The sequence below is a fragment of the Urocitellus parryii genome, chromosome 14 (assembly GCF_045843805.1).
Source record: "Urocitellus parryii isolate mUroPar1 chromosome 14, mUroPar1.hap1, whole genome shotgun sequence".
NCBI lineage: Eukaryota > Metazoa > Chordata > Mammalia > Rodentia > Sciuridae > Urocitellus > Urocitellus parryii.
Window position 1 is genome coordinate 50,788,233 of NC_135544.1, and position 14,155 is coordinate 50,802,387.

General features: G+C 37.5%; 1 protein-coding gene across 1 annotated transcript in view; it reads right to left on the bottom strand.

Moving 5' to 3' along the window:
- Positions 1-239: 239 nt before the first annotated feature.
- Positions 240-14,155, bottom strand: part of Adam28 (ADAM metallopeptidase domain 28) — a 43,483-nt gene continuing 29,567 nt past the window's right edge. Inside the window, exons 15-21 of the mRNA XM_077792466.1 lie at positions 9,954-10,056; positions 7,855-8,014; positions 4,877-4,957; positions 4,477-4,555; positions 1,829-1,937; positions 868-945; positions 240-309 (exon numbers count right to left, since the gene is read on the bottom strand). Coding sequence (XP_077648592.1) covers positions 240-309; positions 868-945; positions 1,829-1,937; positions 4,477-4,555; positions 4,877-4,957; positions 7,855-8,014; positions 9,954-10,056 — 680 coding nt within the window. The remainder of the gene's footprint in view (positions 310-867; positions 946-1,828; positions 1,938-4,476; positions 4,556-4,876; positions 4,958-7,854; positions 8,015-9,953; positions 10,057-14,155) is intronic.

The window sequence follows — 14,155 nt, forward strand, 5'->3', positions numbered from 1 at the left end:
AAGGCATTATCAATTTCTCAGCCCTGGGGTTCAGGTTTATGGTTAAATTTAGGAATATAATGGAGAGGTACACATTCTCGTACTTCACATTTTCAAAACATTTTGCAGAAGAATTTATATTTTATATTATATTCCACAAGTTTCAACATTCTTCCGGATAATTACTTGGGCATAGTGGGTTGTGTCTTTCACTGGTATCTCCTCGAGGGTGGGCAGGGTAGTACAGAGAGGCTACTAACTCACAAGAGAAGCAGAGGCCCACTGCCTTCCACAGGCAGAGAAGATACATGCAGCTTCATCCAACTCATCCAAAACAAACAATCATATTTTTAAATAAAACCAATGGTTTCCTAAGTAAGCTTCCAATAAGTCACCCACTCCAGGCCTGGTAGCTCAGAGCCAAACACTAAGGGACCAGACAGGAAATCCCAGTGGCTCAGTTGGGGCATTTATAGGAGTATATCCCCAAAAACATGATTACCAATGTTATTACCATTAACCAGCATCAACTAAAATCTCTAGATATGTAGAACATGACCAGAGTATTACATATTACATAGATTGTCATACAAAGATATGAATCACCTTATCTATGGGGACATTTGCCCAAAGAACAAGGAATCAACCCAGAGTACAGAAGAAACAGAAGGAGACATCAGTTCTCATTGTTACCCTCTGCCTTCCATGAGTCCTAACCAAGTAACCCCTGCATTTTAGGGATTCTCTTTCACATTAACAAAAGGAAAATTTGGGTAGATTTGAGAAAACACTGCAGGGCAAAAGTGTTAAGTATGTAGTCAGGATAGGAGAGTGAGAAAAAGTCACACACTGGGGCCGAGGCAAGCAGAGTGTAAACTGGAGTTCACCTCTTGGGGCTGAATGGCCTTCACCATCTGGAGCTTACTCTTCTGCATGTGTGGCCCGGTGTCAGTGGGAGATAGTGGCCTGAAAGCAAAGACACATTGTATAAATTGACAGCTCTTCCTTCAGCATGCCGGGGAAAGGATGGAAGACAACCCACTGTGTCCGGCCTGCTTCTTGGCTGGGTTTTTCCTAGCTCCCCAGAATATTCTTGTGTGTGTGTGTATGTATGTGTGCGTGTGTGTATATATATATATATATAAAATTGAGAAACATTAATAATTTTGTTTTTCATTTACCACAGAGCGAATTAGTAATGGTGTTAAAACCAATTTTTAAAAATCTGAATCATGTCATTTTATTATCTTTATTCATTTAATATTTATTATTATGGATGAATAAATTAGCTTTTAAAAATGCTAAAAAGATTCTGTTGGATAAGAACCTTTGTAAAAACGTTTGTAAGTCAGACAGATCTAGATGGATATCAAGGCTCCGTTATTTACTCTGCAAGACTGTAAATTCCTTATCCTCTCTGAACTGGTTTCCACCTCAGTCACAACAACTCTTTCAGGATTGATAGGTATCACCTTCTCATCTATACGATGGAAATAACAGTAACAACATCATGAATCTCCTGTCAGGATTAAGTGAGATAGTGGGTATAATAGGGCTTGGCACAATATTTATCATATAGTTACTGATGAATAATTGCTAGATGCAGTGCTCTTCTAATAATAAATGCATCAGCCTTTAATAATGAGAGTTAATACCATGTTATTATTAATTATAAATACAGTGATTAATAGAAGAATAAAATACTTAGTGCTATGAAGGATTTCCCAGTAAAAGGGATACCCAAACTCTGGCCCAAGATGTATTTCTGAATACGTGAAGAAAACCAAAACTAAATTTGGGAGCTTGGATCAGACTCCTACATTTAAGGCCCAGCCGAAAAAAGGCTTACCTCTGAACTTTATTCCCCTTTCTTCTGGCATTTTGGTGCCGGATTGCTATAGCAACCACCACAAATATGACGGCCACTGGGAACAGCACTCCAACCACAATGGAGAAATCTGCAACAGAGAGGACAGGCAGAATCGGCATCTACACACCGCTTGCTTTACTGTGTGCACAAATTCGTCTCCCCCTCCCCAAATAAACCTGTTTTCCCTGGAAAAGATCTCACAGCCAACACAAGGAAAGTGTACTTTGATCATGACTATTGCATTAATATGTATAAAAAGGAAATCAGTAAGAAACATTTAATATGAGATAAAAAAAAAGCATCATACCACTGAGAATTCTTTGAAGGGAGATTGTGAGATAACAGGTAAATGAAGGGCTGGCAATTAGAAGAAAATGCAGAGTAGAGAGGATGTCAGAGTGGGACTGAAATGCTTTTGAAACTTCACCTTGGAATGAAACCAGCAAATGAAACCTGGAAATCTTATTCTTGTCAGTAGCAAATAAGGAGCTGAGATATTAGTAAGAAAGCTTTTGCAGACGACTGTTTTTCTGATATTTGTTGTATATTGGAGATAAAATAAATTACATGGCCCCATGAGGGAATGCTTTTAACCAATATTCCTGGGTCCTTGTGGTGTTTTCTCTTTTACAATGTCTGCCACCTCAAGAGTTCATTTCTCTTATAATAATCAGAAACTACAAGAGATCAGGAGGTACAAATCTGAAGAGGAATGCAAAGGAATACTGCTGTCATTATAGAGATTAGCAGACCTGTCACAAGGTAACTCATTATAACTGGGTGCAGTGGTGCACACCTGTCATCCCAGCTACTCTTGAGGCTGAGGCTGGAGAATGGCAAGTTCCAGGCCAGCCTCAGCAACTTAGCAAGATTCTGTTTCAAATATAAGTAATAAAAAGAATCAGGGATGTAGCACAGTGGTAGAGTACCCCTACATTCGTCCCCAATATGAAAAAGAAAAAAAAAGGTTAGTTGTTATATAAATGCAAGAAAAGTTCACAATTGTGAGCATACAGGTAGGTGGAAATAGATACCTCAGAAATAAAATTCTAGGTAAGAGGATGATGTCAGTTCAAGTCTCCCCATCTTCCCTTCCATAAAAATTACTTTTTAGTAAAGTACAAAGAAAATAAAGTTTGTAGGCATTTGTGTTCGATACAATGAAAATGAAAAGAAAGTATTTAAACTAAAAATGAAATTGTAATTCTATTTTCAAGATAGCAACATATCAGAGGAACTAAAGAGGAAGTTGGCTTCACAAAAATCCCTAATTTGAAGGCACATGGTCTGGAGGTAAAGTCAGGGCACAGACGGAGAGGAGTATAATAACAGGAACTGGGTGTTCAGTTTAAAATGGAAATAATTGAAGAGTGTATCTAATCTCTTTAATTCTCGTAATGGCAGTCTAGAAAATTTGGATCAACCTTCCCACTAAAAAGAATTTTAAAAAGCCAAATAAAATACTCCCTATGATGAAGGAAATATTGAAAAAAAAATAATTGAAAAAAAAAACCCTGGAAAAATGTAGAGATTAATGAGCGGGCAGGAATCCAGAGACAGACATGAAAATTATCCTGGAGAGAGTTAGTTAGGAAATTCAGAAAGGAATGAAGATCAAATGAGACCCCTTGTGTACACTGTAAATTGTGAGTGTCAGTTCATTGATTATAACAAACGTACCACCCTGGTTCTGGATGTCTCTAGTGGGAGTGGCTCTGTATACCAGGAGGCAGGGGGTATAAGGGAACTCTGTTCTTTCTGTTCAATTTTGATGTGAACCTAAAGCTGCCCTAAAAATAAAATCTACTTTAAAAAGCAGACGAAGTAGAATTTTTTAGGATAAATACACTAAAAGAGTCTAAAAGAAAAGCATAACCTTTAAGTTAATAAAAAGAAAAAAAATGGAATGATTACAATACTCAATAAGTCTAGAAGACAGAAAAAAAGAAACAAAAACAAGACAAATAGAAACTCTATAATTACAGATTTATATCTAAATATATCAGTAATTACATTGAATTTAAACTAAATCAGTTTTCCAGATACATTGAAAAAAGAAAAATTAAGACTAAAAAGAAAAAAAAAACAAAGCATGAGACTAAAACCTAAAGAAAGAGAAATATTTGCATGCATTTTTCTTTTTAATAAAAGACAGATATAAAGAGAATCCAGAAAGGATGAAAGTAAAAGTATGGAAAACTGATGTATAGTTTAGCTGTATTAGTCTCTGAGAAGTGTTACTTTAAAATGCAAGAAGTGTAGCCAGAGATGCACTGAACTTATAAAAATAGCAGAAACTGTATTCTCTGAAAGTCTAATGAGGTCATTTTACCTATCCAACAAGTCACGGCCCCTAGGTCAGAGGAGTCATCATAAAGCAAGAAAATTTGGTGTGTTAAAACAATACAAATATAAAATTTGAGATTTCTTTGTCTGAAGAGTAAAAACATAGGTTATGGAAAATATGACTTAATAGTCATTAAAAAGGCTTTGAGGATTAATATTATGGATTCTATGACTATAGAAGAGGAACTCCAAGAGGAGAGAGAAGAGGCAACAAAATCCTACATGATACAAAACCAAAGCTTGGAGGAGCAGAGCAGTTTCCCAGGCTGCAGGTCACCTACGGAAGACGGTGGAAGAGTCATCGCAGTTGGGAGGGGCCCATCCTTCTTCACACTGACACTGCAGCTCGTGGTCACACACCTGGAGGGGCAAGGGCGCTGTGAGTCTCCCACTAGACTGAGCACACACTCCCAAGCCCCGTTCCTCCACCACAAGCCCACTCTGCAACACAATCATTCCTCCCCTCTGCCGTCCTTCACCTGCCCAGGTAAGGTCTGAGTGCATCGCAGGCATCTCAGTAGTTGTCCTCAGAAGAGAAGTCTCAGAGTCAGAGCTGCCCAGGGGTAGGCCACACTCAACTGTGACCCTTGAACCCCGAAAGCATTCCTTCTGCTTCCAAGCAACTGACTTAAAATTACCTATGACTCAGCAGGCTCGGGGACACTCATTTTTACCCCTTACCGCATGTCCTTTGCACTTGGAGGAGCAATTGGTCGACTTGTAGGTCCTCTCCATGTCCACACACTCTGCATTCATGCATACCTGAAAGGGACGTGAAAATGTGATGCTGGTGGCTTCAGCTTTGCCAGTGGTTGACTGTGTGGAATCTGGTCTTCTGTTAGTCACTGTTATTGTTATCCAACTTGCCTTCCTACTAAGGAAATCACAGTATTTTTCTGAAAGATGAAGATAGCACCTGAAAATTTTTTATGATAAAACATGTGGGAAGCCCCCTTCATCGATAAATTCCTTCCTTTGCTTAATTCCTGTGGATCTTTCCCTCAATCTACAGCTTCAGTCCCATATTTAAGATGAATAGCACTGAACTAGGCTCTTCACATAATACAGGTACCCATTTCAAATAAAATTATTATGGAAAATACATGCTGATATCCCAATACATGCCATATTATAACAACTATCATTTATATAGAAAAAAATATCTTTCTTATTTCTCTCTGAATTATCAGAGTTGCTATCATTCATTGAGCACCTACCAGAGTTGGAACACTAAAATTCATGAAGTTTGAAAACCTAGTCCCAAGTACCTAATAGGCACTTGTGAAATGCTTTTGGAGGACGTAATGCAGAATTAGGCAGGTGAATGCCTGAGCCTTCTTCTGAACACTGAGCGCCTTAGAACACTAGGAGGTGCTGCAGGAACAGACTTTGGGACCCGTTTTCCCTAGAGCAGCTCTGCTCTCATTTATTTTGCACCTCTGGGCTTCCTCATGTGATTCCATTCGACTAAATCATTCTACTGTGAAAACCAAGTGGGAAGATTTCAACATAAAACATCTAAACGTGTTGAAGTCGCTGTTCCTAATTTGATTGTTTAACACGCACATAGCAGATGCTGGTGTTTGCTGCAGACGTCCAACTTTATTAATATGTAGGGTCCACGTGTGCTTCCTGGGGGGACTGAGGCCTTCCCTACTTCAAAGGATGAATTTAGGTGAACACAAGTCAACCACAATCATTCCTTGTCCCTTGACAAGTATTAGTTTAAGAATGGGTAATAAAATGATGGGCGAGAAACGGTGATGTCAAGTCTGCCAGAAATGTGCTTCCAAGAAAAATTTCTTCACTTCTAAGAAAAGCTGCCCAAGGAAAACCTTGTGTTTTCTGCCTCCGCACTCCAGCCTGGAGAGTGGTCAGTGCCCTGGACCATGCAGGCCAGTGTTCTGGAGACAGCAGGGGGCAGGGAGAAAAGGAGCTAGCTCCTTGATGGTGCCAGGGTACCACCAAATCCACCATGTGGTGTGCTGGACTTAGGGTTGCTTGAATTAATCAACATCCTGACTGTTGAAGTCCAGTTTAACCCAAAGCAGCCTGATGCAGTGGGGGAACTGATGCTAAGGTGCGACAGGAGCCACAAGACAAGCAATGTTGTAAAGTCAGAACCCAATCATCTGTCTGTGATCATGACTGACGGGAGAGATTTTGTAACTGAGAAGAAAAAAGGGAAGTGGCTGATGGGTAGAAGTCATGTTGTACAGCCAAGTGCAGAGAGAGAAGCACAGGCCTTTGAAGTGACATCCGCTCTGTAAGAAGGTGAGAAAGTTGAGGGTGTGTGATGAGGTTGACAGGCACTGTCTAAAGTGGCCCTGGCATGCCTTTGTCAAGGGAGAAGGTAAAGATACACAATCCTCCTCTTTCCTCTGCAGGTGCCGGTGTGAAAGGGAAATGGAGATGACCTCGGTTGCCTGTGCCCTTCCCTTAGTTAAGCCAACCCCATGGGATTGATAAAGTTTACCTAAACAGTGATCTACTTTTAAAAACTACCGATCACTCTATGTCTCAGGAACAGTGACTATACGAGAAGTTAAGGGTCTAACACTAATGGTAAGATGATCTTAATGGCAGAGAACCCAGGGATACCTAACTTCTGCCTCAGTCTGTGTCCCTCCTCCCTTAAGGCCCAGCACTGCAACTTATCCAGGCTACTGTGAGATGTCTTAAAGCCTTTAAAAGCTTCTAGAAAACCTAAAGGGACCAGCATCTGAAGTCTGGAAGATCCAGTTAAAGACTGTCTGCTTCACTTGGGAATTCTTGTCCTTGATGATGGCGCGTATTTTAAGAAACATACTGGGAAGGAAAATTAGATGCTAGGACCTCTTAAGAATCTAGAACTAACATTTCATTTCAAATCTGCAGAATTTAAGTCTTTCTAAATTTATATGTTTGGCTCCAAGACTCATGGGCCATGCCAATTCCATATGCTTTTTTTAAAAAATATTTTTGAATTTGTTTTCTGATTTTTAAAAACTAAATAATACCAACACTGAACCACAAAGATAATTTTAGACTCATTTGTCAATAAATCCACGTTTTAATAGCTCAAACAGGTTAGGAAATAAGATAATATTTTCAGGATCAGCTTTACAACAATAAAAAATCGGGGCAATTCTTAGGTCCTATAGCTATATGAATGCAATACATAGGTTTATTCTAATCTTCTATGGGAGATGAACCTCATTATCAAAGTTCATGTTGTTGGCCTCAGTCAAGTAGTCCCTCTACCTGAGATTGAGAGATTATTATACTTTTAATGAATGTATAGATTGCTAACTGAAAATAGTATCGCACACATAAATCAGTGGTTTCCAGATTTAACCTAGGAGAGTAAAACATGAGCTACCCATGTATGGCCGGCATGCATATCACACCTTTCCTGAAATCATACCTGTAAATCATTATTTCAAATTTCACCACAATGTTTGGGAATATTAACAACAGTTCCTGTTCTTGCTCTCTGCTAGGTTCTCTACCATTCTCATATCTTAAATTGCTTATCGGTAAAATAAATTCAAATTCATAGCTATTGTATCAAAACACAATGAATTCAAACTGAGAAGCAAAACAGCACAGACCAAACCAAGTGTCCCCAAAACAAACAACAAAAAACATTCTGAGTGACATCCACAATTTCAACTTGCCTTGTTCTTCCCACACTTGGTTCCATTGGCCACCATGTCTATTCCTTGACTTGTGTCTTCAGGATCAAATAGTTTACATGTCTGGAAAGATATTATAAATCCTTTCCAGGGCAAATTACCTGACCCACCTTGACAGAACAACTTGCCACACATGATGTCTCTGAGGAAAAAGCCACAATTATTGCAGGATTCAGATTGTAGTTTTATACAAACACAGGTCAGCTCAGTGGCTATCAATATTTAATACCTAATGCTTCTCTCTGTAGCAGAGACTACTAGTTTGTACTTTATATGCCTTTTCTCCTCATTCCTCAGTAATAGAAACTCTAGAGATTAGCAAAATACATTGTTGCTCCAATAAGAACCTTTTCTAGATCCCAGGAGACCTCATTTTTACCAGTTGCTTAAGTTCAAGTCAATGGGAAAGAAGCAGAATCTTAAACCTAGATTCTATGAGATTGTCTAAAATAAGAAGATATGTCCAAGCTCTCAGCATTTTCTCCTTTCTGCTAACTGGGATGTGATAGCTAGAGAAGCCCTCACAGATCAAGAGAAGTAATTGAGAACAGAGGATGTAAGTGTGGTGCTGCTAGAAGACACACAGAGGATGGATTCCTAACATCATGGAGGGCACCTAAGAGAGTAATATACTTGTTTTATGACTTTGAGCAGAAAAATTCTAACAGATAAAACCCTTAATTCTCAACTAGAGTTAGGTGCATACAAAACCGAGCCTCCCTGATTTTTAAGGCTTTAGTGGGATTACGAATAGAACAGTCTCCAGCATTTGCAGATTAAACTACTTAACGTTCAAGGAAGTCATTCATTTGCCACCAATAAAAGTAAGCAAAGGCAAAGGCAATAAAATTGGAGTTAATTTCCTTGTACAAAATTCAGAGGGCTGTGAAAAAGTATTCTGAAAACAATTCCACTAGATTTTTTCCAATGTCTCCTGTAGCTGCAGAAAGTATAATGAAGAATAGATGAAGTCATGCATTCCCTCTAAACGAGAGAGGGTGTTTTCCATGAATCAATGGGGTAGAACCATATGAGGACAGCCAGCCATGAGCAATTGGAACTCCAGGCTGCCTCTCCACTGTTAAGAAGTGACTAGAAGAGCAAGCTGTGGGGTGGTGAGACACTTGAGCCTCATGCTGCAGAAACTACCCAGTGTCCATCCACACAGTTATGCAGGATAACATGGGTGCACAGGTGCAGAGGAAACATGGAACTACCCAACTTCCTTCTCACTCACCACCTATCACCCTCTGATTCCCACACATTGCTTTTTACATAATTTTCCCTCTTCTGAATCTGCCCTGGGTTCCTGTCAAGGAGAGACCCCCACCATGATTTGTTATTTAGGCCAAGATTCCCCTAAGAGAAGACCCTGTATTCAAACTCAATTTTGTTTGGTAATATTCATCATCCAGAAACATTGGTGTTCAGTAGGAAAACTCTGGGAAACACCGATCTTGTTCAAGCCCCTTGTTATAAATTACTTCGTGTATACAGAATTCGAAGCTGGTACAGAGTTTAGTATAATTTGAATTCTAAGCTATTTTAAGTTGCAGAATCAAAAAAAAAAAGGAAAGAAAAAATCTCAATTGCATCTGCTGAGATATTCTAAATTTTTTTTTGCAGGATATAATATTAAAAATAAAACAAATTGTCAATCTTGACTCTTACCAATTCTTTATGTAATTCCATGGTTAAATAAATAAAACTGCTGGTGCCCTGTATTGGTTATTCCTCAAGGTAGGTGAATATTTCTATCTGCCAGACTCTTAATGAAAAGCAGTAGATTAAAAAGAAGCTAAAGAATACTGGAAAGTTCATTGGCAAATTTCCAACCAGCACCGTTCACTCCTGCATATTTGATCTCCAATCTCCATTCTACTGTAACAACCGTGCTTGGTGCCCTCTGCAGAAAGAGACTCAGTACCTAGCCCAAACATGGCACATAGTCGTCAATGAAAGTATGTCAAAATGCTTGTTTCCGGATTCTCTTTTCCTTTAACTGGAATAAATCAGAATGTGGGCTGAAGTGGGCCATTACCCTAGTCTGTGGAGCAGAAGGTTCAAACAAGGTCACCTACTTTGCTTTACAGGGAATGCGAGTGTCATTTTCTATGTGACAGTATCCATACTTGGACCCATCTTCATTCTTGTGGTAACAGGACTCATCTGCAGCCTTGGTTCCTGGGTGCAAGTGGGGAGGCAAGAAATTTAGTTCTGCAAAAGACTAACGAAATTTAAAACTAGAATGAAAAGTACATATTGAGTAACCTTTATCTAAAATTCTTGGGACCAGACTGTTTAGGATTTAAATCTGGGATGTGGGTGGAATTTTTCATATACATAATGAGAAAGCTTGGGGATGGGACCCACGGCTGAATAGAAAATTCACTTATGTTTCATATATACCTTATACACATATCCTGAAGGTAAGTTTATATGATATTTTTAGTGTACCTACGTTTTGACTGTGACTTTTCACGTGAGGTAGATGTGGCATCCTGTTGGTAGTCAAAATAATTTAGGGTCTGGGAGCATTTTGGACTTTAGATTTTCAGATTAGAGACACTCAGCCTGTACTATTTTTGCATAATTCTATTGACCATTCTCAGAAGTACAAATTTCAATGTTTGGTATCAGAGGATCTGGTTAGAATTTAAAATAATCTTTTAAATCTTCTGTTATTGAATATAGCTAATAAATTTTAGAAGTATTTGAATGATTTGCTGAAGGTTAAAAACCCATGTAAGTATGGAGTCTTAGCCAGAAGAGATACTTTCTGTCACCAGCTTTCAAGCATCCATATTCAAATGCTACCTTATTTTTTTAGATCAATGATGAAATTTATTTTGAAGTATGATATTATATGAGTTTCATGAGGAAAATATTATGGTTATTCATAGTTTTGAGAAAACATGAAATAGTGTATAAACATTCTAATGAAGATTTTAAAAAGTCATAATTAGCTTAATAAGGAAATCAACTTAAAACTCAGTTAACAAAGTATTTGATTTCGGTTATTCATCTATTAAATATAGATCTACCAAAATATAAATACTCAAATATAATAGAAAGTAGTAGGACTAAAATTGTTTAGTTGGATAAAATATTTTTGAAAATATTCCTGTGCACAGCTTCCACATAAAAGAGAAAAACTTTCACCAGCCACGGTGGCACAAGCCTATAATCCCAGCAGCTCGGGAGGCTGAGACAGGAGGATCACGAGTTCAAAGCCAGCCTCAGCAATGGTGGGGCGCCAAGCAACTCAGTGAGACCCTGACTCTAATAAAATACAAAATAGGGCTGGGGATGTGACTCAGTGTTGAGTGCCCCCGAGTTCAATCTCTGGTACCCCAAAAAAAAATAAAGAGAAAAACTTTCATAAAATACCTTGTTAATATATGGTGCTATGGTGACTCTATTTTAATGTTCAAACTCCTACTATGTGCCAAGCAAGTAGCAAATGTGTTTAAAGTCTCATGCAGTCTCCCCCAGACAGATCAGACAAGCGCAAACCTGCGATTAAGAGGTCAGGCTCCAAGCAAAACAGAGGCAACTGAGTGAACCCAGGCAAGTGTCTGATCTCCCTGGGTTTGCTTATCCCTAAAATGAGGACATCTGCTAAAGGGGTGAGTAAATGACAGCCACAGAGAAAGGTGCCTGGTGAGCAGCATGTGGCCAAGAACACTAGCCTTTCTTATTGTCATTCTCATTTGATCAATGAAGAAACTAAGAACCATATTAAGTCATAGAGAAGTGAAAAAAACAACTCACGCCCACTGCTGAGTGGAAGACCTATGTTCTTCCTTGGGCTAGGCTGTCCTTATGAAAGATCACTAAACGACTCTTTCTTAGGCACTGGGAAATTTTGAATAAATCTTTGACAACTGACAAACAAGGTTAAAATAAGCAAAAGTCTCTGAGGATACTGTGTCATTTTCAAGAAAAACCTATTAAACATATTGTATTGCTTTGCAAACTCAAAACATTATAGATGAACTCCATGTTTCAATATTCAAGACAATGAGTTTTGTCACTATATTTTCATGATTATTTGAATGTTAGTAAAATTACTTGCTTATTATACTAATAAAATACACGGAAAAAAAGAATAATTAGGTATGAGTAATCGTATTCCTAATCCCAAACCTCTGAGTTCCTCTTGCTAAGATTACAGAAAGTATCATTCATAGGCTGCATTTTAACTTGCTTTATCCCAATTAATATGTCAGTACCTTTCCAGACATTACATATGCTATGGCATTACAGCTGCAAAAATGTCATTAGATTAAAAACTATAGTTTATTTCACCAATCCTTAACTTTTGAATTTGGAAATATTTTAATATTATTCACTATCATTTCAAAAAGGGTGGCAGAAAAAATTATTGTTAATATATAGTTCCTGGTATGATTGCTAGGGAGTACAAAACAATATTTTTAAGGTCATGTGTTTTTCCACATTCTCTCTAAAGATTGTGCTAATCCTTATTTTTACTAGTGACATAGGGAAGTTAGGTGTGTTGTCACATCTTTGCCAACCCTGAGCATTAATACCTGTGACACATCTTTCCCAGGACACAAATATAATTTGTTTTCATTCATAGTTCTCATACTAGTGGTGAGTTAGAGTAATTTTTATTTTTATTGTATTTTTTCATCATTATGAACAGCCTGCTTGCATTTTGACCACATTTCTAGTACTTTGAATTTCTATTGATTTGTAGAAATGATTTGATGCTCAAAAGTGATTTTTTATTATGTGTCTATGTTATGCTATTTTTCAGATTAAGATAAATTTGTTATTATAAATTGTAAAATTGAGAATTGGGGGCCAAATCTGCTTCTGTAGTATTTGATAATAGTTTTTAATGTGAGATGTAAAAGGTCTTCCCCATTCTTATCAAATAAGAATAGGCAACATTAATTCAATAGATACTTTTGAATATTTACTAGAGTCAAGTAGGAGGTACTGAAAATACAGAAGATGGATCGTATCCCTATACTAGGAAGTTTACAGGATTTAGTGAAGACAGATAATACAGTCAGTCAAACTAGGCAGTAGGTAACATCTATCACATTTTTTTTTTTTAACCAGGCCATAAAGGAGATGCTTAGAGCTTTGCTTCTGTACTAAAGATTTTCTTTCCCAAGGTTTTTGTCATATAACCAAGTTAGCCAGGGCAGCATGAAGTCAGCCAGCAAAACCAGTTTCATTCCACCTTTACTGCAGCATACCCAGCTACAGGAAATATAGACAGGATGGCTGACGTCAGATTCCAGCGCATCCCTCACTTCCTGATACCATAATGGCACCAAGATTTGGTCTTCAAATTAAGTCTCTTGCTGGACACAGAAGGTTTTATTTATAGATTTTTATTTTATTTTATTTTATTTTTATTTAGAGATTTTCATAGGATTCTGATGTTTCTTGATTTTCTGGGTATTTTGTGCATCAGGAATGCTTTTTTATTTCCTCAGTCTTGATTTATTTTCAGGAATTAGGAAATGTTTCTGCATGCAATGTCCCTTTTCAGATATTTTTAGGAATATGTAGATTTTTTCTTTTTGAATAAGAATTTCCTCAGTCATTTAAGTAGAAATTTGAAAGTGTGGTGGGAAGGGCTATGAAAATTAAATACATGGACACAATGCAGATCATATTCAGGAAATCCAAATAATTGCTTTAAAAAAAATCAACCCTTCTTTTTTTTTTAAACAGAATTTTGTAACCTAAGCATCTTTCTGACTCCTCTCTGAGCCCTTGATAGTCATCTTTCTATTCTCTATTTCTACAAATTCCACTGTTTTTCAGATTTTACATATGAGATCACTTATATGATCTAAAATTGTCTTTCCAACCAAGCTATGTAATATAATTTAAATTTTAAAGTTTTTGGAGAGTTTTAGATTCCACTTTTATTTTGAAAGTTTTTATTATGGTTTAACCAGAGTCTGATCTCTAAAATTCCAGTGACCAAAGTGTCCACTGAAGAGTTTTCCCATTTCCTCATTGTGCTTCCACATTCCAGCCTCAACATTAAAAAAAAAAAAATAGTTTTAGATGAACACGATACCTTTATTTATTTATTTATTTGTTTGATTTTTTTTTTTTTTTTTTTTTTTTTTTTAGTGCTGAGGATCAAATCTAGTGTACTCTACCACAAAGCCACAACCCAGCCATTTCTTTGTTTTTGGTAACATTCCCCAATATTCCTGCCACTCAAGTATGTATTGCACCCTTATGCGCCCGCGTGCGAGCGTCCACAAACTTGTAAAGTTTG